This window comes from Ceratocystis lukuohia (assembly GCF_044167205.1).
Source record: "Ceratocystis lukuohia strain C4212 chromosome Unknown Supercontig3_pilon, whole genome shotgun sequence".
Taxonomy (NCBI): Eukaryota; Fungi; Ascomycota; class Sordariomycetes; order Microascales; family Ceratocystidaceae; genus Ceratocystis; species Ceratocystis lukuohia.
Window position 1 is genome coordinate 2,970,419 of NW_027263522.1, and position 27,875 is coordinate 2,998,293.

Here is a 27,875-nt window from a genome sequence, read left to right on the forward strand (position 1 = left end):
AAGTACAACATCAACAAGATCCTATAACTACACAAAAGCCAGTAAAGCTTTCATTAAACAGAACCACAGACGAGGATTGAGCGAGAAGGGGGGGGCGCCTGTGCCTCACCCGCACTTGGCAATGCCGCCGCCCAAATTAGCCACCCAAAAAGAATGGCAACAGAGTCAATAAACAGCTGCAGTGAAGGCAAGATCCTCAGGAAAGGCCAAGACAGGCAGCCTTTTTCCTCCTTTTTTGTAGCGGCCTTGGAAAATGAAGCTTGGAGAGGTTTTTTGGATAATTATCTATGACAAACTTCCCTTGCCTGCCCCTCAGGGGGCCATCTGTAGACATCAGGAGCTGTATTCTAGTTTTGGGGCCTCCGCCCCAGTCAAAGTTAAGACATGGGATATCTTTAGGGGCCCAGGCTTTGGAAGTCCACTAGTTATACTATCTAGCAACTAAATTTCATCCTTGTGGCCTGGTTCCCCTCGACCTCTCAGGCCTCTTTGACCTCTTTTTGATCTCTTTGAATCTCTAATCGTCCCCCTTGAGGTTTCAATACTAGCTCCACTTCTCTGCTACGCACGGTCGTGATGTCTAGTTTCACTTTATGCCCAAAGAAACGAGCAGCACGTTGTTATATAACCCCCTGTTATCGATAAATAAGATAGGAAAACACCGATACACCTGCTGTACATGTTCGCTGATATCTGGCCAGTTTTTGGTACAGACCCTAACCCCTATTCTTTGTCATGTTGGTTTTAAACGGCTCAGCCGCCCAAGGGTACATCAAAGTTAAAGCCTGCCATTCCCGACGTAAACCCAAAGAATTGTATCCTACAACAAGAAAAGATCAGTTACATGACTCAGGCAATGATAATAAAAAAGGGGCAAACTCACCATTCCTCAACGTTCAGAGTAGAAGGAACCTGGCTCTGTGGTCCAGCTCCCTGTACCGAGCTTGAGCTCCAGCTATCTGGACTTTGACCCATTGCTCCATTCGCGGAATCTGTGACCGCCGTACCAGGCTGGCCCGATTGCTGGTCTACCCATTGAACTTGGGCTGGCGATGGTGTAGTGAAAGCAGCAGGCGGGCCACTTCCTGCTAGGTCTTGTGGTGGCATGAAACCTTGAGAATTATTACCGCCCGCAACAAAGACTTCTCCATGGCCCATGGCACCTGACCGAGGCACCGGTGAAAACGGATCCATGCCTAGTGTTTGCTCTGTTGATGGTGCCATTGCTATAGGATCCATATTTACATCTACCTGACTTGTCATCATGTCTGGATACACTGGCACGTCATTACCTTCGGGAAATAGCTGTTCAGGTTGGAAGTTTTCCCACATAGACTGCGACAAGTTGGGCGAGTTGCGTGTAAATAGATATAAGTCAGGGGGAGTAGCCGGTGCCGAGAAGGAGGGATTGAATGGAGTTTGTGCTCGTGTTTGTGCCCCGGATTCCGTGCCTCCCATAAATGCATCGGCCCCGGCCCCAGCTCCAGCTCCGGTTCCGGCTCCAGTACGATTTCCAGTACGATTTCCATTCGTAGGCGCTGATTGATGGCTGGCAGCTTGTGGCGCCATATTTGCGGGTACAGATGTGGCCTGAATGCCACTGATTGCCGTTTCTATAGAAATGCGTGGTATTTGCGATTGGTCGGGTAGAGAAACCGCCGGTAGCCCAGTGCTTGCTTGTTGTATAGGTTGAGAGACATCAATCGACGTTATAGATGGCTCTAGTTTGATGGGTTGTTGTAAGCTTATGCCATTTGCACTGGTGGGAAATGTTGGTTGAGAGGTCTCGTTAGCATGGGACTTGCGGTGTCTCTTGATACCGGCCCTTTGAAGCCGCTCTTCTAAAACCTTGTTGCCGAGAATGGAGCTGAAAAGCTTATGAATGAGCTTAGCCACCATCCATACACTCGACACGTTCTGCAGAGCATCCATGCAGATCTTGACCCGTTCTTGGTTGACCTTTTTGATGGCGAGGATAGGTGATCGAGATTGATAGACATGCATGATGAGGGCTGAGAAGATGCTGTAAACGGCAAAACCTGGGACGAATCTAAGCTCATTTTTCGCTACTAAGTTTTGGATAATCATGGTGATCATGCCTGCTGCTTGAGTAGCAATATTTCGCGAAGGATACTCGTATTCGCCAATAGGCCGGGCAGTTCCGGAAGGCGGGATGTGCGCCCTGTGCAAAAGACAAAGAATAGTATAGTAGTTGACGTGGAGGAGGGCAGGCCAGAATGAATGATTCTCCTTATCATACTTTATGGGGCAGTTTTGAAGCCAGTCTGCCAGCGCCATATCACTATGTGTGAGATCGATTGCCCTCTTAGGTCGCCCCTTTGAAGCAGCCGAGTATTGTTGTGAAAGAACAAGACCCATAATCTCGCAGAGCTTGACGTACTGAAGGAAAAAGGTAACTGAATTTGCATCCGGTTTGTAGTCGCTGGGCGCGTTTTCTTCGTCTTCGATAAAGTCATCTGCCACTAACATAGGCACATCGGAGTCATCTAGGTTGATTCTGACAGGCCGACCTAATGCTACGGCAACAGAGCGATCTCGAGAGAAGAGCACCCACCAAACACGCTTCCACAACCGTTTATCCGCTTTACTAAGTTGTGAATTTTCGACATTACGGTGCATGCCGGAACCCTGAGCTACCGTGACAGCCATGTTGGTCCAGTAAAAGACGTTTTTAGTGACGTCTTCAGGACCCTCCCAGTACCAGCCCATCAAAACAAGGGACTGCACAATAGTGACTCGGTCGTCTTCGTAGTTAGCATCGTAAAGAGCCTTAGCACGCTTGTAAAAAGTCAATGCGGCTGGCGTGGCAGACCCGTTGGCATCCAAGAGCTGGCGATTGGTGCAGACACGAGATCCTGCTAATAATACTGATTGTAGAAGAAAGAGCGAAGGAGGGTTCTTTGGGTTACGATAGCGGTTCATGAAGCGGGTCTTGTTGAGCAACGGCATAATGGGATGGACGTATTTGAAGTAGGCATCGACTATTTCATCGCAAAGGGCTCGGGGTGGAAGCAAAAATGCGCCTCGTTGTTGTAATATGTCTAGTTCGAGGCTGTCCAGCTCGTCGACCCGCATGCGGGAGCCACGGACAGTATCCGGCAACGGATAGTGAACAGCATCGGCAGCAGAACCTTTTTCGTGGACGAGAAGATTAAGATTGGAAGACTCTCCGAGAAAGGCAACACGGCCAGCTTCGGTAATAGGAGCCCTTACAAACTTGGGCTTTGTTAAGGCGAGGTAGGAATCCTGAGCAAGCTCATGTTTCATTGTTTCGTATGTTGCGACGGGGCCCGATGGGGTTCCTTGGTCGGTATGAACAGGTTTTAACTCGCGGTGTTGTAAGGGCCGCGATACCAGAGAGGCCTGAGACGGTGGTGCAGGAGGAAGAACCTGCGGGGCCGGGTTTGTAGGGTCATCCTCACTAGTTGGGTTAAAAGATGTGGTATGGTTAGCGCTGTGTGAATAGAGAGAAGAAGAGAGAGACGGCGTGCGGCTCACCTATCTGATTCTCGGGCTTGAGCTGCATTTGGGGCTTTTTTACGCTTTGGCGTAGGAATCCGACACTCAACTTGAAAAGCTACACAGTTTGTGCAGGGCACCCCGAGGCTAGCAGCATCACAGCGGACCTAGATGTAAGCGAGGTAGGTTAGAATCGCAGAATAGATATAATTAATAGCAGGATTGAGTTACTCACTTTTCTAGCATGACATGTCTAAGTAGAAGGGAAAAAAAAGAATAGAGGGTTATCGTTAGCGCATGACGTAGAGACACAAGATGGAGAGAGGGGAGGACATACCTCACAAGCTCGAGAAGCACGCTGCCTAGAGGCAGACAGGATGGGGAGTCAGTAAATTTAGAGGAGCTAGAAGCTAGGGCTCGAGAGTATATCTGAGATTCGAGACTTGAGCCTCGACTCGGCTCGGCGCGGAGAAAGACTTACCTTCTGAAACTAACCGGAGCAGAATTACTAGCTAGTGGTGTTTCAGTGCTCAGCTCGGTAGCAGAGCCACCGGTCGGTGTGACAGCATTAGCTCCTGCCGGGTTATTGGTCACCGGAGTTGATGTTGAGGTTAAATTTTGTTGTGAGGACGACACTGACGACAAACGCCTGGTCGTAGAGGCGGAGATGGCGGCTGTGGACTGGCCGTCTTGATCGATATCCATGATAGGCGCAACAAAGAATAAGGGTTCAATCGGGGGTTGGGATGGTTTATTGGATGATTTCTCGAATTGGAGTGGGAGGCTCCTGTATTTCTTTGGATGGTTGGAATGGCTAGAACAGCGATGGCGATGTCTGAGGAAGGTGGATAGAAAAAGAAAAAGAAAAGAAAAAAACACAAAGCGAAAGAAATTATTGTAATAAACGTAATAAATTTAATGAAAAGAAAAGCAAGGCAAAAAAGAGGTGCAAGCTGAATTATTTTTCCTAGTAGAAAGAGAAGCCTCAAAGGCCAAGGTTTAGGCTTTGTATAACAGGGAGGGAAAAAAAGGAAGCAACAGAGGAAGAAGGCCCCAGTTTTTGTCTAGACCAAGAGCGGCAGAAAAATAGGAGAGGCAAAATAACAGGATAGGAAAGAGCAAAAAAAAGAAGGCCAAATGGAGCGGTGAAGTTAGGAAGGGTAACTTCCTGACGAATGCAAGCGAATTTGTTTGTAGTTCCCTAGATAAATCCACTAACTCGATGGTATCAGTCGAGGAGAAGAGACAGCAGCTGCCTTGTCAGCAAGTGGGAAAGTGGGATCAGTCAGATAAGATGAAAGCTTCCGTTATGTACAACCTGGCTGGTTGGCGGCTGTTGCGCTCTTCATACCTTGAGTTTATCCTATAAAAGCCCAGAAAATGCCAAGTTGTAAGCCAAGTTAAAGCGAAAGCCCAATTTGGCATGTGACGGACATATAAAGTACCTGTTATTGGAGTTCTCACTGGGGCAGGACAAGCCAGTATCAAATAAGCGACCCCACCCCCACCTTCACATGCATACATTTATGTGCATATAAGAACGTGGAGATGCAATGCAGCTTTTGGCCGCCTGAAAACAAGGCCCAAGCTCCTGTTCTCGTTTCTTTAATTGGGTGTCCAAGTACTGGAGCTTTAGAACATGGTAGTTTTATAGCGTGGCAACCACCTGGATAGCTAATGTAGCTAGTAGCTTATCTTTCTTCATACACTTACCCTAGAGTTGAGGGGCCACGATGACGGTTTCTAAGACAAAGCACCAAATGATTCACTCAAGCCGATTATTTAGTTAAGCTTGGATTTCGCGCTACCAAAAAGAGAAAATAGACAATCAACGCCGGGCTAACTCTATATCACCACGGCTACTGGCCCTTCTTCGGCTCCATTCAATTGCGGCTCTGCGTTTGGCCTAGGCGTCTCCGCCACAACCCCAGCTTCTATCCCAACCTTATTCTTATCCTCCTTCTCGTCAATGATCTTGACCAGCGCGTCAAGCGACGCATCTGATAGCGACTCAATTGGCACATCTACCTCGGCCGATAGTGACTCAGAAGCCACCGGCAAAGAATCTGGAGCATCGCCAATTGATGGCCTAGCATTTAGTTGGGACTCTTCTGGTGCTGTAGCCTCCGCATCAGTGCCCCGACTGCTATTGATGGCCTTCTTCTCGTCGATTTTGGTCCGCTTCTTTCCCTTGCTCTTCTTACTCTTTAATACTTTCTCGCCTTGGCCAATCTCTTCCTGCGGCAGAGATGGATTCTTCTTACTCTCCGCTTTCTTGTCTTCGATATCCGTACCCTGTTCTGGGCTTTCCTCAGCCTCTTTCTTTTTCTCCATTACTGCTATTTTCTCTTCATTGACTTCCATGCCTGAGATAAACATAGCACTCACGCCCTCTAGCATAGCCACAAAAGCGCAAAGAAGACTAGCAATCACGAAATGCGAGATAGTTGAGCCAATCTCTAGCCATGAGCCCTCGTCCTTGACTACCCAGAAAAAGTAGAGCGTTAGAATATCGCTAACCGCCATGGTGAGCATAAACAGTGCACTGGGGGCAACTCTAAGCTGCTTGTTGAGCACGCCAAGGTTAGCAGACATGACGGCAAACGGGATCATTAGCTTAAGAACTAGTAGGGCGCCCTGAGAAAATGGATCGAAGATTGGAATCAGTCGATACACCGAGTCCAAGCTAAAAGACGAAATAGATGCTACGTTTCCGGTGCTGAAAAAGGCAGATTGTAGGAGAACAAAGAAGAAAAGCGCCACACGGGCATCAGAGAGGCGGAGAGGCCGATAGACAGGGACAGAAACGGGGGCTGTATCAAGAGAATGATTGGTATCCTTGGCATCTTCTTCAATAGTGCTGTTCTGTTCAGTCCCCGAGACACCATTGATGGCCATCGGCGTCATCTCCACATCAATGCGATGCTCTAGACGCACCCAGGTAACTAGGATCAAACTAAAGGCTACATAAAATAGGCCCTCGTAAGATATAGTTAGGATAATGAATGTGGGCGCACATGTCAAGAACATGCTCAATAGACGATGCATGTAATGGCTATTCGGGTATAGTCGGTAAGTGATGGGCATGAACAGCGAGACAACCAGCGTGATCCAGCCAACAATCTGATTACCGCGCGGAAGTCCCTGCTTCGCTTGAAGGGAAAGCGTACTGCCATGCGTAACAATCATAGCTAGCAAAACAAGGCCAATCTGGACGCCCGTGATGACACGCGACCCCATATTTTGTCGCTGCGGATGGTAGGGTTTGGAAAAGTCGGCTAAAATGTAATCCTCAAAGGCCAGATACAGTAGGCCAATAAACGCCATAAGCGCGCCTCCTGCTAGTATTAGCGACAAGTTCTCTGTCTTCATTGCTGGCAGTAGTGTAAAGGTGCTCATTACGATACACGAGAAAGCCCACGTTAGCAGTAAGCTCAGGTGAGCGCGGATAAAATTCCAGCCCAGCGACAACGGCCATAGAGAGGCAACGAGAAACAAAACAGTAAGGACCTCACGGTGGATGTAGCCCACAGCCAGCGACTCGACAACAGCGACATAGAGAAGTGTGTCAATGGCAAACATGATCATGCTACTACCCGATGAAATATGGCCAAATAACACCTCGCCACTCTTGACAATACTCTGACGCCGAGCAACAACTTCTTCCCAGAACATAACAGGGAAGAAAGCGTAGAGGTAGTACGTAAACGGCGATTTAGACACGATAAAGGACGCATACAAAGTAGTCAGAATGGACGAGAAGAACACACCACTAGCCAGACTGCGTGATGGTGGCGTAGCACCATGAAGAACAAACAAGTCAAGCACAATAGTCAGTGCAAATGCCATCCAGCCAAGATATCCCACAGTGATGAGGGCGCGTAGGAACAGCCAATCGTAGGTCTGGAGGTACCGTAGGCCATCAAGACCAGCCTTGAGAAGTACGGCAGTTTCTTCGATAGCCTCTTCATACTTGCCCGCATCAATCAAGCTCTGGATAGCTGCAACGCGCTGTTCGGGTGCTAGTTGGGCACCAGCATCTAGGCCGGAAAACGGGCGGTAGCGCATCTCTGTAGCATTCTTCTGCTCCTCCTTGACACGATACATTTCAAGAATGCCCTTTGTGTTGACTAGGGCCGCAGTAGCCTTTTCCTTGAGATTAGCCGAGAGGAAGGACAATGGCAGCTCGCCAACTGAATTAGCTGGAAACTCTGTACCAATCAGATACGTCATGAGCGCTGCAACATCAGCTTGTGCCACATCGTGCCGTTGGATATGATCAAGGTTCCAATCAGCCGAGTACTCGTCATGGCCGGAAGCTACAGAACCGTCGATGGTGATCACTGGCCGTGCCACACCCGAGCCCCAAGCAATAAGCGGAGTGCGAGTATTATCAGGATGGCCATCTCCGTGGCTTCCCCAGTCACTCATGCCATGGTCGGCAGTGAAGATGAAGGCCGTGCGGTCATCGCGGTAAAAGTCCTGGACCATGTGCACAATCTCGCTGACACCCTTATCGACAACTTTAATGTTGTTGAGGTACTCTTTAGAATAGGGTCGGTACGAATGGCCGGTAGTATCGAGGCCTAGCAAATGCAGGAAAAACACAACCTTGTCCTCCCGTAGAGCGCGATCCAGCGTGTGGTTGGTCGCCGCAGCCTTGAACAGGTCCTGGACATGGTCAAACACCCACAAATCCAGCTTTGTAGCATCACCAGCAAAGTCTTCAAACTCGGGTTCATAGTGGTCGGCATCAACGCGGCCGGATACAGCGCCATGCTGGAACATAGGCAGGATATCAGGACTGCCCCAGCTCCAGGTGTGACGACTACGATTGAAGACACTGTCAAAGTTAACAGGGTTGAGCTTCCAGCCAGTAGTCACGGCGGACACGTCCTCGTATAAGCCAGCAATCAAGGCGACATGACCAGGGCGCGACTCGGTCGGTACACGTGTATGCGAGACACCAAAGGTGCCATGTTCGAGGATGCGGGACCGCAGGAACGGGGCAAGAGGTCGGGGGACAAGATCTTCGGGGGACTCGGGATACGGCTCGGGGTGGGACTGGAAGGCCTTGTCGGCGCGCAGGCCATCGCCTAGAGATAATTGATCAGTCTATGAACTTTCAATGGGAGGAGAGGTCAGGAGCAAGCTATGAAGCTAGACATGAGATGTGAGCATAGCTGTCTATAGACATACCAACAAATAGAAACAGTCGGTCGGCCGGGGCTGGTGTCGATGATGGCCGGTTGATTCCATACAAGCGCATGCCAGACACAATAGGACTGACAAAGTAGATGTCGAAAATGCTGTAGATATACACCAAGTGAAAGACCACGGCAATGGCTAGAAAGCCAAAGCGCGGAAACCCGGCCATGGTCGAGGGCAGGCGGAGTTTGGGAGGAGTTTTCTTACGCCTATGTATGCGAAGGTATTTGAATATGATCTTGGGAAGAATAAAGAGGAGGAAACTATCGTCTTATGCTATCTGATGGTCCTCTAAATTCAACGCATCCAAAGACCAGAGGGGAGAGGAGATCGATCAAGTCAAGGAAAAAAAAGAATTAATATTAAAAACACGAAAGAGAAAATGATGAGCTGGCTAAAGCTGCAACAAAAAAAATAAGAAGCTTTGAACTTGTTATTAATCAAGCATAAAATCCACGGCCATATAATTGCCAGAGACTCTCTGCATTGCGTCACCTAGTTAGCAGCAGCACGATAAAACGAGCAGAATGAAGCCCTGGAGATCTTAAGGAAGCAGCTAAAACATTTGGTTGGCGATGTTGTAGCCATCGTTAGGAAAAAGTAAACAAAAAGAAGGACACGCAGCAAAGAAAGGGGGGCTATAGTGGGGTGAGGGCCTGTGGGACCTTATCTTATAGTGGCAAAGGCCAAGTGCTAGCTTTTCTCCCCTTAACAAGCCCCTGTAACGAAAGCTTTTATATCATCAGGTCCTCAGCTCTATAGTGCAAGCCTTCTCCTGACGTGGAAAAAGCTTGCTGTAACCCCACTAATAGGTTTATATGGTTTCTACCTGTTGTGGAACCCTGATGGTTTGTTTAGTGTCAAATGCTTCCTAACCCTTGCTCTTTCTCTAGTTAGCCTTCATTTTAATTCAATGTGTTACCACGATTAGCATCAGTTGTCACTGATACTTCCGAGCCTCCTACAGTCATACTCGCACCCTATGTACTGGGTACTTCTACGTTTGACGTGCATATAGTATGGTCTACGTTCGCAACATGTTAGAAATAGCATTTCGATATTATAGAATCAGTTACAACGCCTAACTTTTAGTGTGCCGCCCGCTCAAGAAACACGCCGGGTATCACTAGCTATCATTACGTAAAAGACGTGTCATATACTGTCTGTCCTCCCTCACTGTTTTCTCTCCTAGTACTCTGCTGCCTTCCCCCCTTACTCCATTAACGCCCGTGAAACGCGCGTATAAAACTTGGCTGAGTGCGGCCGTGGGAAGGTGATCTCCTCCGTCAAGTACTCTGGCAGCAGCTCAATCAAGTCGCCATCGCGGTTCTCATCCAGCTGTGGTCGATACGTAAACTGGGCTTCCTCATATTCGCCATTACCGCCCTCTTCTTGCTCAATTGCTAGCTTGAAGTGCAATGTGCCGTTGCGCCCAGTCTGCAGACAATCAAAAACATCCTCGCTATCACTGCGTTTAATGCCGCGGATGATCAAGCCGGTTAAATCGCCATAGAGATCTTCTTTCATCTGAGCTGCTAGAACCATCTCGTTGCTGGCCGCCATGGTACGAGCGCCGTTGCCGCCCAATATCCCGCTGCTACTGGCTCCCTTGCCTATTGTCCCACTACCAATAGAGATGTCAGATCGGCTGGCCGCTAGCTTCGTGACTAGGTTTTTATTTTCTGCGCGAGAGTCAGTCAGCGATTGTTCGAGTGCTGCGACTTTAGCACGTAGCTCATCAACCGTAGTCTCGCTTTGTTCTAGTTCGATTCTCAGGCTTTCCCCTTCACGCGCTAGTTCAGTCTGTGCTTTGACCTGCTCCTTGAGCTGTGCGATCAACTGTGTAGATGCTGCAGATATGTAAACGCGTTAGCTTTTTGACTTCTCTAGTTTCTAGTAGACTGGTTGTAAAAGATGAAAGAAACTGACTCTGAGCTCGCTCTTCACTTTGCTTCTTAAGCTTATCGTAATTGCGCTCGGCTTCCTTAATGCCAATATCACGCAACGTGGCATACTTGGCTTCTAGGCTCTCAAACTTGGTGTTCATTTCGCCTAGTTTCCTCCGTAGCGCTACCTCACCTGAACCAGAATCCGCATCTACTGGTACAGGTCTCTTCTTGCCGCGTAGGATAGAGACAGGTGCTGCTTTAGCTGGTGGTTGTGGCGGAGAAGGCGGTATAGAAAGGGCTTGCGTTACATCATCGTCTTTTCCCTCCATTGTCTCAGTCGGCTCGTCCATCTGCGACTCTTCAAGCTCGGTCTCTGGCTCTGGTTCGATTGGCGGTTTGTTGGCAGGGCGCCCACGTGGCTTCTTAGCTGGCGGAGCATCAGCACTAGGGTCCACTATCACTACCTTTTTCTTTGGCTGTCTTCCCCTTTTTGGCGCTATGGGCTGCGTATCTGACATGTCCATCATATCCTCGTACTCATCCTCAATAATCGCATCCTGGGTCGCCACAGCTTTCCCGCGTCGTGTTTTCCCTTGTGCGCTCATGGTCGACGTCTCCGACGCTAGTGTTGCTTCATCAGCTAGCGCCTGCTTCGTGCGGGAACTCATTGCCCGTGTTGGCTTTGCTACTGACTTTTGGACTTTATTTCCTCCTTTTGTCATAGCCGGAGGGCGCCCACGCCTCTTGGGCGCTGGCTCTGCTGGGGATTCGGGTGCAGGTTGTTTCTCGGGGGCTTTATTCGTCTTGGTTGCCGTTGTTGTGGCTGTCCTCGTCTTTCTCTTGGGGGCCGGGCGCGTCACACTCATGTTCGAAAGATCGTCCTCATGCTCCGAATCCTCGACAAGGCCACCTAATGTTGAGGTAGCTGGGGGTGCAGCCTTGGCCTTAGCCTTAGCCTTAGCCTTAGGCTTTCTTGCAGGAGGCATTGTATACTAGCAAAAAACGAGATACAAAGACACGATAATGTAGCCCCCAGCGATAAAAACCAAGTGGAGTGCAAGGGAGCTGCTTTCTTCGTAGCTGTAGAAACTGCGCCAAAAGTAAAAGTAAACAAAAGATTTCGAACAACGAATTTATGACTATAGGCAAGAAAATAAGTGCATTGAAGACTTGGATGCAAAGTAAAGGATATTCGCGAAGGGAAAAGGAAGCGGAAGATGTTCGCAACGTCAACACCAGAATAAAGAATTCAAGTTTCTAAACAAATCAGCGACGCGATTTTGAATAGAAGAAGTGAGTGAAAGGTTTATCCCTGGCGCATTGATCAAGATGCAGAAGACGCAAGCTTCATGTCATACTAGGGTCCAGATCACGTGATCACCGAATTGGTCCCGCTTTTGTATGCTTTAGTTTCATGGACACGAGCATTTGCAATATTGAGTCAGTTATAACAAGGATGGGTCAAGGTATTTGTAGTTGTGAGGATTTACGGCAAACGACAGAAAACTAAGAATAATAAATAACTTAAAGACCAGATCCATGAAACACTACCAGATCAAACCGGGGAATAATTTAGACATAGAAGGAAGCGGGAGGCAAAAGAAACAAAGCAAATGTGATAAAAGTAGAGCACGATGAGAGCAGTATGTTTTGTATACCAATGGCACACAATAAAGGGCGTGTGATGTCACGCAGACGAGTGGTAGAATATGAAAGGCATCATGTTTGGTCTTACTGAGACTCATCAAGTCCCAGCATGGAGATGGATCACCAACAATTAAATGGAAAAGAGGGGGGATGAAAGTGATGGGGAGGTGTAGCATCAAATAACAAACGCTAAGCACCAGAGCCAACAGTCCAAGGGGGGGTTGATTGGCCATGAGTAAATGTTATGGATCTGGAACATGTTGATCTGTTGTAGGAAAGAATAGGCCAGTTATGATGGATGAATGGTGCTTAAATAAACTTTTTGTTAATAGCGATGAAGCATGACATCGCCTAATCTTGGATAATCATGACAGGCAGCTTAGCTCAACTGCGCACAATTATGGAGCGGAAGCGTTACCTGGTTGAGACACAGGATCTTGTATGAATAATGATACAGATGCCGATTTACAAGCGAAAGGACCTCCCTATGGTTAGTTTCAAGTTTCGTAGTTTCAAGTGCTCACCTGCTAAATAGATTTTCAATGTGTTCTAGCACAACATAAGTAGTTTGCGAGGTCTTGCCTGAACACGCATTCTTAGCCAAGAAGCTAGGAAACAGTCACTGCGATTGCTGTATAGATGTAGAAGATGTGGGAAAAGAAGAAACAAGAGCAAGCCTGCTCATACTGCCACACATTCAGTGACGGCAAAACGGGAGGAAAATAGCAAGGGGAGATGACAAAAAGGAAGAGAGGAAATGATAGAGGAAGGGAAATGAGATAGCCAATGTCAGAATCAATGCGATGAGATGCGGTGAAGATGAAGCCCTGGCACGGAATAATCCGAGGCCAGCTAGCTCATCTATGGGGTGGTTTACGGTTGGCCATTTATGAGCGGATCCGTTTGGCATCTGAGACACCGTTAGTAAACACACGCAAGACGCTGGACAGATAATCCTAATTTAGACTCACCACTTTCATCATCCTCGAGTAAATCCTCCTCCTCGGAGCGCAGACGCTTTCCTTGGTCGTTTATCTCATTGGATTGCGAAATAGAGCTGGTATCTTCAACGTTGAGGGCGACTCCAGCGTTATCATCGTCATCTTCGTCGTAAGTAATCTCATCACCATGCTCTGTAGCACTAGATGCCACGCTGGCCTGGGTTTCACCAACTACTGGCTCAGCTTTTACCACTTCTCCGTTAATGTCGAAGAAAGTGTCCAAATCAGCTCCAACATCGACATCAGCAGCAGAAAAGTTGGTTGCGTCAAAGCTTTCTCCAATGCTAGCAGAATCTAGAGAGACTTCGAGCTGGTTGTCTAGCTCAAGACCTGAAGTACCAACTAGAAAATTCATGTTAGCTTCGTTGGCCAGTAAGGTTGGCCAGTAAGGATACCGCAAATGAATGAATACTCACCGTCGCCTTCATATGCGAGAAACTCAGCGTTGTCAACACTGACACCACCGTCTTCATGCTCATCCAGGTATAGCTCATTTTGGCCAGTTTCACTTTGAACCAGGGTGGCATCGTCATGGGCGCTATCACCGTTACCAGCACCGCTGGCAAAATCTAGGTACTCCTCACGACTAGCATCATCCAAACTCTCATTGGGATCATACTGTTCGTTGGTAGATAGATGATGTTGCTCGGCCGTTGTTTGCTGGGATCTCATATCGAGATCGTCCGCAGGAATTTCATCTTCTTCATCCTCTTGGTTTTCATCATCTTCCCCTTCATCGCCTTCCTCTTCTGCTGATTGATCATTGTACTCTTCTTGCGCAGCTTCATCTTGTTCTTCGTTTTCCTGTTCATCCTCGTCATCCTCGGGGCCTTCGCTGCACTCATCGTCATCGATTATGTCAACATCATCCATGTCTTCGTCGGCATCGTCGATAGAGGGCTCGCTTGGAATCTCTTGTGGGAACCGGTGCGCGACACTTTCCAGGCTGGAGCCGCTATAAGCTTCCTGGAGTAGGTAGGCGAGGCGGCGAGTAGAATTTAGTCTTGTGTTGAGATAGGTATACATGGTGGGGGCGGAAGAAGGGTCTTGGTTTTGCGCCAACTTTGCAAGCAGGCTGTACAGCTGGCGAAGTGTGACAGAAGACAGAATATCGGGATTAGTTGACTGAGGGTTACAAGTTAGTAATTCATATGAAATTCTTTTTGGGACGAGGCGGTTCAAACTCACCTCTCCATACTGTAAACCAAGGTCGTCGATCTGCAAGACTAATTCATCGTTCTCATCCAAGTCGTCAGAGAGCTCGTTTCTGAAGCTGGAAAAGACGTCGTCCATAGGGACATCCAAGACGCCCGTGTCATGGAAAAACCCCATCTGTGTGTCAATATTGTTTTGGCCATGGAACAGCGGGTACTCTTCACCGTTGTATCGCACCGTGATGTCAGGGTCTATTGAGCTAGTGGGGAAACCATCATCGTCTTCATCGTCAATAGGGCTTGCGTCTGCGCTCTCGTGCTCTGCAGCATCTTGCTCGTCATCGGCATGGGATTGGCTGGCGGTATTTCCGTCTTGTGTGTCATCATCGAGAGATACTCCAGATTGATCGTTATCATCAGCGGCCAGCTGACCGTCAGCAATAGTCAAGTCACCATGAACAATCATAGAGGCATTTTCGGTGGCGTCAGGTTCGGGGAATTCCTGATCAACGAGGGCGCCATTCGGAGCCTCGCCGTCAAAGCTTTCATCAGGACCAGGCTGCGTAGCGACTTCTAGACCATCAGCGCCAGTGCTAGTAGCTAGCTGAACGGCATCGTTTTCGGCCTCCTCGATGTTATCTTCATAGTCGATTTCGTTTTCTTCATTTTCTTCGCATTCTGCGCTATCGATCGTTGGTGCGTTGTGCATCGTGATGTTGTCAGCCTCTATTTCGAGCTCGTAGGAAATTTCATTCTCAAAGCCTTGTTCAGAGTTATCGTTTCCTGGGTTTGTTGAGGCAAGATCCTGTGTAGCTTCGGTTTCTTCAACGGTTGCGTTAATCTTGGACTCGGGCGTAAGGAGGGAGGCAGTAACGATATGGGAGTTGGAATTTTGTGTAGTGGAGACATCCTGTTGTTCAGAAGCAGATTCTTTGTGATCTTCCCAATCGATCTCATTATCGGTAGGGTCGTGTTTGCTGTCAAAGGGAACCGAGGTGTTGTCGCTCGCTTCGAAGTTAATGATATCGAGGTCTAATTTACCATCGGCGCCATCTTGCGACATGATGGCGGTTGTCATAGCTGGGGTGGCGGCTTGTATGAGTGTTTGTTTCTATATCGTGAATGGAGAGAGGAGAGAATGCGCCTGGTGGTTTTATAGTTATAGGAGAGGCGTTTCGGATTTTGAGGCGTGGGAAGAGTGATAGGCGCGAGTTGATGGTGTTAAGTTGCGGTGATAAGCGGGTGTTAGGACGATTTGGGGAGGCCAAAACCTCTTTATTTGATACAAATACAGATGAATTTTGGTTGCCTAATATTGGTTGAAAACAAGACCAGTATCGATTTTGTCGTGGAAATCAGTGATATGTATCTGTAGTTAGGTAGAGGAGAGCTTCAACAGAGTAAAAAAGCAAAGACGGTTTGTAATGCGAGTCTAAGCCTGAACAAATTTACAAGGGGAAGAAAACACAAAGGATTTGAAGAAGGAGCCCGATTCTGGACAGAATATGAGGGAATAGCCAAAAGGCATAGAGGTGATGGAGAAAAGGAGAGTGGGTGTTAGTGTTGTATTAGAGAGCGCGAGAACAAGTGATGAGGGCTCAACGGGAGGAAAGAAGCGGAAAGAATAAAATTACTACTTATTGGATTGAGGAGAACAAAAGAAGTGGATCCGGGCTGACTGCTCTTGGGCACTAGAATGGAATGGGCAAGGCAGGAGCGCGTTCGTGTTTTTGCCTGAAGTCGGCAGGTTCTATGAAAAGAGCCGATAATTAGCCGGGAACACCACTGTAAGTGCTTTATTGGGTCATGATTAGTGGTAGCTGTCACGTGAAGCCATATTAAATGACCTCGGCTTGAAGTTCGAGCTCCAAGGGAGATAGACAAGTAAATACGTTTTTGCTACTTCTATGACTTAGTGATGCAGATTTTGCTGGTTTTTTCAGCTAGTTGTATTATCTAATGTTAAGTTGGGAGACTGGTTCATCACAGAGATTCACAGAACCCTCGAGCACTGCAGAAGCCCCCGCAGCGCCACTGCCACAGGCTACTCAAATCCCCCAAGTCTAAGAGCCCCACTAACTGGTTGTCATGCACGGTCCTCATTGGCTTTTGCTGAGACGACACCTTAACTGTTAAGGAACAAACAAGGCCATGTATTGTATTTCAGCTAGATAGGAGAACCATTACCACCCATTACTTGCCAATTATCACCATCACTCAACACTACCGTCTGGGCGTTCCTGAATTGATCGCCAACCCTACTTCTTTGTCGGCTTGCCACAGCTTCAAACGCCCCTTTTAGTCGTCATCGCCCACCTAAGCATCCATAATGGTACGTGCAAAAGCTGCCACCTTACCAGACCAAGAGCTTCCCTGTGTTGCTACCACGTCCGCCATGTTACCTTAGCTAATGGTGGTTTTGATGTTTTCTTATAGGTCGTTCTCGCCGCCTCAATCTGCACCCGTGGCGGAAAGGCTGTTCTTTCCCGCCAATTCCACGAGATGCCCCGCTCTCGAATCGAAGGCTTGCTTGCCTCATTCCCCAAGCTGGCTGACAGCGGCACACAACACACTACTGTCGAGCAGGATAGCGTGCGATTTGTCTACCAGCCCCTCGATGAGCTCTACATGGTCCTGATCACCAACAAGCAGTCCAACATTCTACAGGATATTGACAGCCTGCATCTTTTTGCACAAGTTGTCACTAGTACATGCCGAAGCCTGGATGAGCGCGAAATCCTCAACCATGCCTACGATCTTCTGAGCGCATTTGACGAGATTGTGACGCTAGGATACCGGGAAAATCTTACAATCAGCCAGATCAAGACCTTCCTCGAGATGGAGTCTCATGAAGAGCGCATCCAGGAAATCATTGCCAGAAACAAGGAACTCGAGGCCACGGAGGAGCGCAAACGCAAGGCCAAGCAGCTTGAGCTCCAGCGCAAGGAGTCTGCCCGTGCTGGCCGTGGCCCTGGAAGTATGGGCGGAATGGGAGGAGGCATGGGAGGAGGCATGGGCGGTGGCATGGGCGGTCCTCGTACTCCCACCTACTCCTCATACAACTCTCCTGCTTCCAGCCGGCCTGCTGCCCAGGACACGTTTGACTCCTATGAGGCCGAGAAGAACAAGACCTTTCAGAAGTGAGTACCATTACCTTAGTGCCCCCCATTTCTGAAGCATTTCTCCGGCGTGCTATCCCTGAGTCTATTATGCTAACCTCACACACAAAACAGGTCCACCTTTAAAGGCAAAGGTATGCAGCTTGGTAAAAAGTCAAAGACTACTGACATGTTCGAGCGAGTTCGGGGCGAAATGGGCTCCGAAATCGATAACACACCTCTCGTCGCCCCTACACCCCAAGCACCAAGTCATGCTGCCGCTCCGGAAGAACATCACAGCGCTGTCGATCGCGATGTCATTCACACCACCGTCTCCGAGACCATATCTGCCAAGATCACTCGCGATGGAACCCTCAATTCCATGTCTGTCAACGGCGACCTATCTCTGCGGGTCTCTGATGCCAGCATGACCAAGATTAAGCTAGATGTCAAGGCCAATGCCAAGCATAGCGCTCAGTTCCGCCCGCATCCTAATGTCGACAAGAATTTGTTCAACAGCTCGCGTATCATCCAGATGGCCAACACCGCCCGTGGTTTCCCCGTCAATGCGTCGGTCGGTGTTTTGCGGTGGAAAGCCTCGCCCAAGGTTGATGATACCAGTGCCTGCCCAATCACCTTTACTGTATGGATCAACAAGGACTCTGATAAATACTCGCTAACCGTTGAGTATGAGCTGACGGGCGGCGAGGATCTCAATGACGTTGCCATCTACATACCATACTCTTCTGAGCCAGTAGTGACTAGCTACGACGCACAGTACGAAATGGATGGCGAGACCCTGACTTGGACACTGGGCGAGGTTACCCAGGCTAACTCCTCAGGCTCCTTTGAGTTCGAGGCCGAGGCTAATGATGAGGAGGAATTCTTCCCAATGAACGTGCGCTTCACCAAGCCTACACCGTTCGTAGATGTTGAAGTGAGTATTATGGATAAATCGATATGGCAGCTTACGAATCAATTGCTAACATGCTCGTTACCTAGGTTAAAACCGTCTCTCTAGTGGAAGAGGACGAGGAGGTCACGTTCTCCCAGGAGTCCAAGACAGTTGCGGAGAATTTCCTTATTGAGTAGACAGCTTTTCCTTGTTGCAATACTCGGCTTAAGAGCCGTTGTAGTGACTTTTAATGCTTGCATGTTTTTATTTGGGGCTCCTAACCATTGCTTAGATTTCTGGTTCACTACTCAATGTTCTCAATACGTGATTCACATTAGCTCTCATAATTCTACCACAACGTAACTACATTTCGTAATGTCGTCCTAAAACAAACTTTCCTTCTCAACTACACTACTATTGCTCACCCAAGCCGCACATATTTCCACATGCGCAAACACTCCTGCATATCACTGGCTAGCCTTCCTTCTACCGCCTCGCCTGCCTGGCTAACTACTGCGACTAGCACTGCTGCCCAGGCAAAGCTCTCAATATCGGCCTGAAGCGTGTCATAGTCTTCCTTGCGCATACCCGCATTAGAAGCCCAGTCCTTCCACAACTCCAATATAGTGAAGATCTTCTTAGCAAATACCCCATTAAGTACGATGCCATGTAGTGCCTGGCCTGTTGCTTCTTTCACTGTTGCGGACTCGGGAACGTGGTGTCGTGCTTTAAGCCAAGCAAGCATATGGTCGCCCAAGAGGCTAGGCGCCCATTTTGGGCTCTGGAAGGCTTCGCGGCGGCGCTGGTCAAGAAAGCGACGGCGCTCAGCGCTTTCGCTCATGACTAGATAGGGAAAGCAGAATTAGTAAAGGTGGAGAGCGAAGAAAAGAAAGAAACAGGTAGCAGAGCCAAGCTGCCTCTAGCTAACTCCAGTTGTATATGCACGCCATCTCCTACTTACAGTGTTCAAAGTCCTCCTGACGCTCACGCGCCATTCTTTCTGTCTGTGCTTTCATCCGCTCCTGCGGCGAGAGCTGTGCCTCACGTGCTAAAACCTGCACGTGATTCCGTGATCGCCGTGCCAAACGCTCTAGTGACCTCTGTCCGGACACATCAGGGGTGCCCCAGTCGGGAGTCTGGCTTCCATCAACGATACCGAGCAATTCCAGCACGCCACACGGAATGAGCGGGCTGGAAGCTAGACGGACGATTTCCTTGGGCACTTTATAGTTCCACAACACGGTGTTGCTAGACACTCCATAGGCGGTGAGTGCGCTGGCAAGCCAGACTCCGCCAAGATTAATTGATGAGGCCTTTAGGTGGTCGATATACAAGGGCTCCGGTAGGGGAAAGACTTGGGCATGGTCAGCCTGCGGGATGGCCTCAACTAGACCTTCAGAAGAGATGTGACAGCAGATAGCTCGAGTAGAATTAGCATCAGCTTGCTGCTGTACAGTATCTATCGTAGCATTGGACTGCAGTATTTCTTTGCCTTTAGGCTCAGGTTCTTTTCGCAAGCTTTCCTCCGCACGCGACGACGCTTGTGCACCGGCATTCTCCTGCCCAGTACTCTCACCGCCTCCATAGCCTTCCACTACCTCCTTGGCAGCCTCATACTTGGGCAATGGCAAAATGGGCGGGGGCAGTCGTATCCAATATGGCGGTAGGGAGTCTAGATCCCTCGTAGTCCAACTTGACGACCAGGCAATGGCAAGCGATAGATTACCGTCTGAATCGTCTAGTGGCGCGATGCTAAGAGCCTTTTGACCGCTAGGGCCTTTCATCAGGTCCCAGCCTACAGGCGTCCATAGGCCATTCGAGCGTAGAATCTTCCAGCCTTCTGGCTCTGGCACAGCGCCTAGTATGCCCTAAATGTTAGAAATAAGTTTATACGGTATTTGCAGGAATCTTGGGGTAAAAATGATGCACTAACCAAGATCCAGCAGATACGAAACTAAGTCGTCAAAGGCAACCTCTGCTTGAGGTTGCCTCACCTGGTCTGTGTAAGCAACACGCTGAGTGCGAGACCCAATCAGACGTTTACGCCAGTTCAAAGTCATCCACGAGCCACCCGGGATAATACTCGGTGACCGGCTCGTACTCCAATACTCCTCCCTGTCACGCAGTCGGTCGCACGGCTTGATGGCATAACGGGGAATCTCTATCTCTATCACGCGGTTGAAGACATCGCTGCGCGTCACGCCCTCTAGCTTGCTGTTCCGTAGCATTTGCCGGATGTTGGACTGAACTACTAGTGTCACAGCTGTGTTGTAAAGGATCGGCATGACGCCGAGCACAGCAAGGGGCACACCGATGTATGTGATGACATCGGAAGCCGATGTGCTATTATTGGCGGCACTCATCGCGGAAGGTTCAAGGCTATTAGGAAGCAAGCCTCTGGCTTCTATAGCAGGTCAGGATGCGCGGCGGCAACAACGATAGCAGACTTTGGCTGCATTCATATTCGTATTTCCAAGCGGCTTCCAGCCTGCTACGCTGTCAATCATTGCTCGTATCAGTTATCCTGGTCCTAGTCCCAGTCCTTTGCCAGGTGTTGGAAGAGAAAGGGAAAAGACTCACTTTTTGCATAACCCTAATTATTAGTCGCCTACCCTAGCTTCATCGTAGATAGGGTTCCGACCTTGAACATCTTTCAAATAAACTGACAAGTAAGCACGTATTTTGACGTGGAATTAAAGTCCGACTGATCGTGTCTATAGTCTCCAAAACAACAACATTCATTCCGCGTCGGCGTATTTCATCCCGTGAACCCCAAGCTCTCAAGTCTGAAAACCGCGACGAACTGTATTGTTGTCAAAGTCTATGCTTTCGAGGAAATAAAAAAATATCGAGCCGTCGAACCCGTGAAAGAAAAGGAAATAAAGCCCTAGAGACAATAATATACTAAAAAACAAAGGGACATACAGTTATTAAGCCCGCAATGACTGATCGCGTATAGCATCAGCACTGTCCATCGCGCATTACCGAGTTATCTATAACCGTAAGCAAAACTGACTGTATGACGTGGGATGCTCATTGTGCTACAGAAGAACTAGTTTTGGTGTGGCATCCTCTCATCGCAATACTGCTTGTTCCGCGCCCTGCCTTGTACCGGCCTTTCGAGAGTTATCTGCTTTATTCTTAATCTGTGGATCGTCGCCAAGTTGATGGTGGCACACCGCGCACTGGACTTGTTGATAAGCCTTCTAACGCTAGGTACCTGGTATAATGCTATGGAGCTGGTAGAAATTCTGTGTATCTCGTCTGTTCTATACCTTATACCCATAAGCTATGGCTTAGAGCCTATAGTCAAGATGCTACGTATCTAGGACTGCAAATATGCTTTTGCTTAATGTTTGGAGAGCCGTATGTGGAAGTATCACGTACTGTGTTTCTATTTTTGTCCTTCGGTAGCTTTCTGTCACTTGCTTCTACTAAGCTTCTAGCGTCGATCTAGAAGCTAGAAAATGTCATAACAAGGCAGGTACATTTCAACGTCAAGTCTTCTACGACTTCGTCTTCCAACCACAAAAAACATACAACTATCGGAATGGAATGGAGTTAAAAAAAAAGATAAGATCTGGGCTGTTTCTGCTTTGAACTCGGGTGGTCTGTTTTCCCTTCCTTTCCTATTTTCTTGTGCCTAAAAAAATCCTTTTTTTTTCTCTTACTTTCATGCACGCACCATCACAGGCCTTGCAAATGATACTTTTTTTCAAGCCATGAATGCCCGGACACTACTGTGGCCCTCCGCCCTACGGCTGAAAGCGGAATGGGAAAGATCAGGCAGTCCTTCGAGCTTGAGCTGTCTATTTTTCATTATAGTCGAAAAAAACCCCGAGTTTGGGGGCAGAGCGTCCAGGCTGTGAGACCGATGGGCTAAATATATTTAAGTAGCATGCTGTCTAGTAGCTACGGCCTTGGTCGTTCTTTCTATTCTCTAGGGCATCCGAACTCTCGTTTTCCAGGCGGCAGACTTGAGATTCTGCTATTCCTTCCTTCCTTTCTTCATTCATTCATTCATTCATTCATTCATTCATTCACTCGTTTGTTCTAGTATTGCATTGCATTGAATTTCATTCCTTTGCAGTACTTCTGCTCACTGTTCTTTTTTACTTGCCGTCAACGTTGTCTTGTATAGCCCTATCACTATGCTTGGCCTCGGCAGTGTCGCCTCCATAGGCAAGGCTGCCTTGATGTGGCTGGCTGTAGTCCCATCGTTCACCGTAGCCGAGTATCCGCCGACCAGATTCCCCGGGCGGATTTCAGAGAAGATTCCAATTGACAATACCATGACTGTGCGGTATAAGGAGCTCCCAGATCAAATCTGCAAATCAGTGTTTTCCAATCAGAAGCAGATCACTGGCTATATTAACATTCCCGCCGAAGGCAACATCCCCGAGCAGAACATCTTTTTCTGGTATGTTCAGGCTCGTGTGCGAACTAATGCCCTGAGCCTGTGGCTTGGAGGTAACCCTGGTGAGAGTGCCCTGAATGCCTTCTTCTCTGGTCATGGTCCTTGCAACGTGATTGAGACGAGCAGGGAAACTCTCGAGACTGCTGCGAATGAATGGGGATGGGACCGTGGCTCCAATCTGCTGTTTATCGATCAGGTAAGGGCGCATTCTTCAAATCTTTCTGATGGACTTAGCAAGACTAATCTCTTTCTCTCTCTTTTCACAGCCTGTTGGATCTGGCTTATCGTATGACAAGATCAACCATGGAATCCTAAACTATATGGAACGGTCATACACTCTTTCTGAGCTTAATCTCGAGGAAAAGAAAGTTCGAAACTTTATTGGCTATTCAGGATCATTCCCCTCGCAAAACATCCCTATTACTCACACTAAGCAGGCTGCCCACAGCACATGGCGCTTCCTGCAGGGCTTCTACTCTGCTTTCCCTCTCGAAGTTCCTTATGGCCACGATCCCATTGGTCTCAACATTTTCGCCGAGGGTTATGGTGGCAAGTATGCGGCTGTATTTTCCGATTACTTTAACCGGCGGAATGCTGAGCGTCATGGGAAAACCGTTGAAGCCATAACGGCTAGATTGAGAACTTTTCCTATCAAGGTCATCTCTATTGGCATTTTGAACGGCTGTGTGGATGCTCGAGTGCAGATGCCCTATAACTTTGACCAGGCACAGCGCAACCCTTATGGCATCGAAATGATGCATGAGAATGACTATCTCGATATTAAGAAGAGCTTGAAAGATGGTGATTTCAATTGCGACCGGAAACTTGCCATGTGCTACGAGAGAACCAAGGATCTTGGCTACAATGACGACGTCAGTACAGAAACCCAAAACATGTGTTTCGAAGCTTTGTCTATTTGTAGTGATGAAAATCAAGCCTGGTTCTCAGAGACAGGCCGCGCCCTGAAGGACATGACGCAAGTTTTCCCCTTCTCTGCAACATCATTAAATTATTTGGACTACCTGAACCGCCCTCACGTCCAGCAAGCTCTAGGTATTCCGGTCAACTTTACTGATATTAACTTTGACTTGAATGCGGGTTTCTTTAAAAGTGGCGACTGGTCGTATGGCCCTATTGTACCGTATCTAGCCCAGGCTCTCAACAGAGGCATAAACATTGGCCTTATGTACGGAGACCGTGACTTCTTTTGCAACTGGTTGGGTGGCGAGGCCCTGTCACTAGCCATTGCCAAGGAAGCTGGCGGCGCATACGCTACTAAATTTCCCAAGGCTGGATATGCTCCCATTCACAGCAACGCTAAAACAATCGGGGCAGAGTACGCCAGTTTGGCCGTCTTTCGTTTAGCCGTATCTTTAACGCCGGCCATCATATTGCTGCGTACCAACCCGAGACTGTCTTCCAAGTCTTTGCCCGTATTATTAGATCGGCTAGTGTTTCTACTGGCCAGTTCATCAACTATGAAACCTATGCTACTATTGGCAAAAGTACGGCTGATGACAAATTCCCGCTGCCTTGGCAGACGAGCTCCAAGTGCTACATAAGGGCCTTAAAGTCTACCTGCTCTACTGCTACCATTGCACAAATTCTTTCTGGCCGGGGAACCATTATCAACAATGTGTGGTACCATGATGAAAATATATGGCAGCCGGATTTTGTTCGACCTCACCCGTATGAAGCTACCGGTATTTACACCCATCCTATAATTTTGAAGTCCACCCCGGTGTAAAAGAAATAATCATTTGGCGCAAAGGAGATGGGCTTATAGGCGCATGAGTAGAATCAACATTTTAATGAAATTCCGTCCTTTTATGAATTTTCTTTTCGGTGTCAATAAAAGTGTTATGTTTTATCCTAGCCCACATCGAGTGAGTCGTGAATCATGCAGCGTGCATCTAAATCGTTATCTTGGTTCTCTCTTGGTTACATCCATCGAAACATCAATAGCTGTGGTGTTGATAGACGCATACTCATAGTCGTCGGCGTCCTCTTGTTCTTCCTCGTTGTCGGATTCATCGCGGGCTCTGCGACGTTTGCGACGCTCCAATTGGATGAGCACCTCCTGATTAGGTATGAGATCTGATCGTGTGAAGGTCTAATATAATGAGTGATGCATTAGCGAATAATCATCGGCAAGGAGACAGGAAAGGATCTCGTAGAATAATAGACTTACGGCAGAGCATCCAGATTGAGGGCACTGAACAGTCGCATTCCCCCCGGACTGAGCCACATATGCAAATATGGCTTCTTTTTCAAACACGTGGATACACTTAGACGTCCCATACGGATTCTCTAGCTCCCGCAATGATAGTGGACATTTGAAGTCCTGTTTGACGCGCTGAATAACTAGTTCATCATCCGAGCCATTCCGCATTTCCGTGTCCGACTCTATGCCTAGTAATGCTTCACGGGTGGGCAGTACTGGCCTTCCGTCCTCGTCAAACCAGTGTTTCTTGTCTGGTACTTCACGTGTGTCGTCGTATATGCTGCGATGCAATTGTCGGCGGAAAGCTGCATAGTCGTTGTTAGTAGCATACCGCTGGTATAGCGACATGGAGTTGTATGCCCCATCTTTAGCGTGAACTGCTGCTAAAAGAGTGTCTTTCAAGGGCGAAAATGGTGCGATCTCGCTTGCTTCTAGTGCTCCATCATTGACAACTGGTTTCTGGTCTTCGCTAGCCTCTTCTGCTTCAAGACCATCTTCGTTCTGTTGTTCTCGAATTGCTCGGGCCCGAGCCTGTTCATCTTCAAGTATTTCACGCTGACGACTAGCCACCCGGACCTGTTCTGCTGCACTCTCCATGGCCAGGTTAAAATCCTCCGTTTCTGCAATGACGTCGATCAGCTGGCGAAAAGCCACTTCCGCCCGAGTCGTTAGATCAATCGAAGAGTCGGCCAACTTTTGTAAGGCTGACTCGGCTTTTTGTTGCGTGTTTGCCAGATATTCATCCCGCTCCTCCATCTCATTCTCACCCCAGAGACCTTTTTCTTCGCCATCCACGCCGCCATTACCACCGCCAGCCTGTCGTTGAATTTTGACCACATTCTTGCGCTGTGATAGCATCGCATCATTCACAGCAGCAATAGCCTTGTTGATGCCGTCCATAGCAGCGCGAGATTCTTCGATGATACGCTGGGACTCGCGACTGGCGACAAGTTTTTTCATAGCTTCCGCTGATGATGCATTAGGTGGTCCGGCCATTTCTTCATATCTTAGACCACGGCTGTTGCTTCTTTGGGGTTCCATATCGTCATCATCACTCTCTTGATCTCGAAGCCCGGACGATCTGCGGGGAGAGCTGTTGCTATTATTCATTAATCTCCGTCGACGGCCTTCTGATAACATCGTGAGTGGGTTGTTGATTTGATAGTAATTCGATAATCAAGACTTGTCGTTGGTTACTGATACCAAGACCCTCCCGCTGACGTTGTAACGCGACTAATCATGGGCTAAACGTTAAAGTGGAGCACCCAACGACTTACAGACCCTAAGTTAAAACGGTGTTTTTCTTTGTTTAACCCTAGGATCTATGATTATGTCCAGAATATCATCATTTACTCAAAGTACTTTGAAGCTAAGTTTTTCGTGCTACTCCTTGTGCGACGACGAGGCAAAGATAACCGATCTGCTTCGTCCGCAGATTCATCTCGAATTAACGGCCTCTTTCGTCGCGAAGATACCTTCGCTGGTTTCCCCTCGTTTGTAATGGCACCACTTTGATCTTTAGGACCGACCTCCGCTTTGGGTTCCTCATCTTGTATTTTCTCGGCAGTTTTCTTGGCTTTTGCATGAGTTACGATTTTTGTAGACTTGTAGGCGGGCTTGCCTATGAGTAATTGGCAATTAGGCGCAAAGCAGCTGGTTCGGCCACCAACGGTAACGAGAGCTAAAGGCTCACCGTTAGGTAAAGGTCCAGGCCCGTGTTTACCACGAGCCCAGCGATGTTTGAATAGCCAGTTTTCAGGAAACAAAGACTCGTCTGCCAGTTTGTCAATGGCTAAACGACATACGAACATAATAGTCTGATGAAGGCGCACAGAAACCTCTTCTGTGATGTTGCAACACAGCTCTTCGGGATGGATCCGTGCATGGTATAGAACCTCGTCCGCAACCCAGTTCCCAATACCACATAGAACTGACTGATCTAGCAGAAATGCCTTTATCGGGCATCGGCGTTTTGCAAGCTGAGTCTGAAGCCACCCGACGGAGACGATATCGGTGATAGGGTCGAGGCCGAGTTTGTCTAAGGGCGGCTTAGTACGAACCGAGTCACTGTCACCATCTACTACGATGACCTGACCAATACGTCGTGAGTTCGTGTAGGCAATCTTGACAGGTGTGTTTTCCTTTGTCTCCAAGTGGAATTTCCAGAACTTTGGTGGCCAATCTGTTCCAGTTTTCATCCGTTTATACCAGCTCTCTGGCGCGGTTTTGTCGCCCTGAATATGAACCCAGCCTGTGTGGGCAGTGCACAATACGTCAATTTGTTGTGAAGAAGAATGTCATGATTATATCACATACCAGTCATTCCTAGGTGCATCACTACACACTTTTTGGAGTCTAGGCTTAGCCTAGAATTCGCTGCATTAGATTCAGCGCACCCTTTAAAAAGTATATATATGGAAAACGGGCTTACCAAAAATATTTCCCATGTCTTCCTACTTCAAGAACCTGAAAGATTAGATGTTAATATTATTTCGGGCTGGTTTGTTGTCTGTGTGGAGATGAGGGGCTGCGTACTTTTCGGTGTGTTAATTCGGCCTTAACATCGCTCTTTAACACAATTGGATCATTGACGGCTGTCACAATTTGTATCGTCTTTCCTAGCAAGTGCTTCTGTAGAAAGTGTACAACTCTTGCGACTAAGATTAATATAATGTTAGTGACGAAAGGGTTCAGGTTAACGCATGGACACACGGACCAACCTTCGGCAATTTCAGGCATTTTCACGGCACGTTGAAAGAGAAGAGCGATATATATTCTCTATAGGTGATAAGAACATTTCCTAACAATTCCATAGACATAAAGCTCATGGGTTCTATGAGAGCTTCGCTCTTTGAGCATGTG

The 27,875-nt window shown here is 48.2% G+C and overlaps 8 protein-coding genes across 8 annotated transcripts; 2 read left to right on the forward strand and 6 right to left on the reverse strand.

The window, feature by feature from the left end:
- Positions 1–879: 879 nt before the first annotated feature.
- HOO65_030758 (Ctf1 transcription factor) lies at positions 880–4,185 on the reverse strand (the record flags this gene model as incomplete). Its single annotated transcript, XM_071001829.1, has 2 exons — positions 880–3,442; positions 3,962–4,185. The coding sequence occupies 2 exons, from the start codon at positions 4,183–4,185 to the stop codon at positions 880–882; spliced, it is 2,787 nt and encodes a 928-aa protein (XP_070860437.1).
- Positions 4,186–5,325: 1,140 nt separating this feature from the next.
- On the reverse strand, positions 5,326–8,857 carry HOO65_030759 (GPI ethanolamine phosphate transferase 1; the record flags this gene model as incomplete). Its single annotated transcript, XM_071001811.1, has 2 exons — positions 5,326–8,576; positions 8,680–8,857. The coding sequence occupies 2 exons, from the start codon at positions 8,855–8,857 to the stop codon at positions 5,326–5,328; spliced, it is 3,429 nt and encodes a 1,142-aa protein (XP_070860438.1).
- Positions 8,858–9,900: 1,043 nt separating this feature from the next.
- On the reverse strand, positions 9,901–11,563 carry HOO65_030760 (Monopolin complex subunit pcs1; the record flags this gene model as incomplete). The annotated part of the gene is made up of 2 exons (XM_071002106.1): positions 9,901–10,538; positions 10,618–11,563. The coding sequence occupies 2 exons, from the start codon at positions 11,561–11,563 to the stop codon at positions 9,901–9,903; spliced, it is 1,584 nt and encodes a 527-aa protein (XP_070860439.1).
- Positions 11,564–13,111: 1,548 nt separating this feature from the next.
- HOO65_030761 (family UPF0646) lies at positions 13,112–15,442 on the reverse strand (the record flags this gene model as incomplete). The annotated part of the gene is made up of 4 exons (XM_071001946.1): positions 13,112–13,134; positions 13,196–13,567; positions 13,642–14,350; positions 14,414–15,442. The coding sequence occupies 4 exons, from the start codon at positions 15,440–15,442 to the stop codon at positions 13,112–13,114; spliced, it is 2,133 nt and encodes a 710-aa protein (XP_070860440.1).
- A 1,266-nt stretch (positions 15,443–16,708) lies between these two features.
- Positions 16,709–18,569, forward strand: HOO65_030762 (adaptor complexes medium subunit family protein; the record flags this gene model as incomplete). Its single annotated transcript, XM_071002052.1, has 4 exons — positions 16,709–16,711; positions 16,816–17,519; positions 17,613–18,414; positions 18,480–18,569. The coding sequence occupies 4 exons, from the start codon at positions 16,709–16,711 to the stop codon at positions 18,567–18,569; spliced, it is 1,599 nt and encodes a 532-aa protein (XP_070860441.1).
- A 224-nt stretch (positions 18,570–18,793) lies between these two features.
- Positions 18,794–20,735, reverse strand: HOO65_030763 (uncharacterized protein; the record flags this gene model as incomplete). The annotated part of the gene is made up of 3 exons (XM_071002030.1): positions 18,794–19,215; positions 19,334–20,230; positions 20,306–20,735. The coding sequence occupies 3 exons, from the start codon at positions 20,733–20,735 to the stop codon at positions 18,794–18,796; spliced, it is 1,749 nt and encodes a 582-aa protein (XP_070860442.1).
- Positions 20,736–22,523: 1,788 nt separating this feature from the next.
- On the forward strand, positions 22,524–24,536 carry HOO65_030764 (uncharacterized protein; the record flags this gene model as incomplete). Its single annotated transcript, XM_071002012.1, has 3 exons — positions 22,524–22,985; positions 23,056–24,125; positions 24,296–24,536. 3 exons carry the CDS (start codon positions 22,524–22,526, stop codon positions 24,534–24,536), a joined length of 1,773 nt encoding a protein of 590 aa, XP_070860443.1.
- Positions 24,537–24,710: 174 nt separating this feature from the next.
- On the reverse strand, positions 24,711–27,460 carry HOO65_030765 (Formamidopyrimidine-DNA glycosylase; the record flags this gene model as incomplete). Its single annotated transcript, XM_071001880.1, has 5 exons — positions 24,711–24,902; positions 24,981–26,106; positions 26,367–27,264; positions 27,330–27,389; positions 27,445–27,460. 5 exons carry the CDS (start codon positions 27,458–27,460, stop codon positions 24,711–24,713), a joined length of 2,292 nt encoding a protein of 763 aa, XP_070860444.1.
- Between the last annotated feature and the right edge of the window lie 415 nt (positions 27,461–27,875).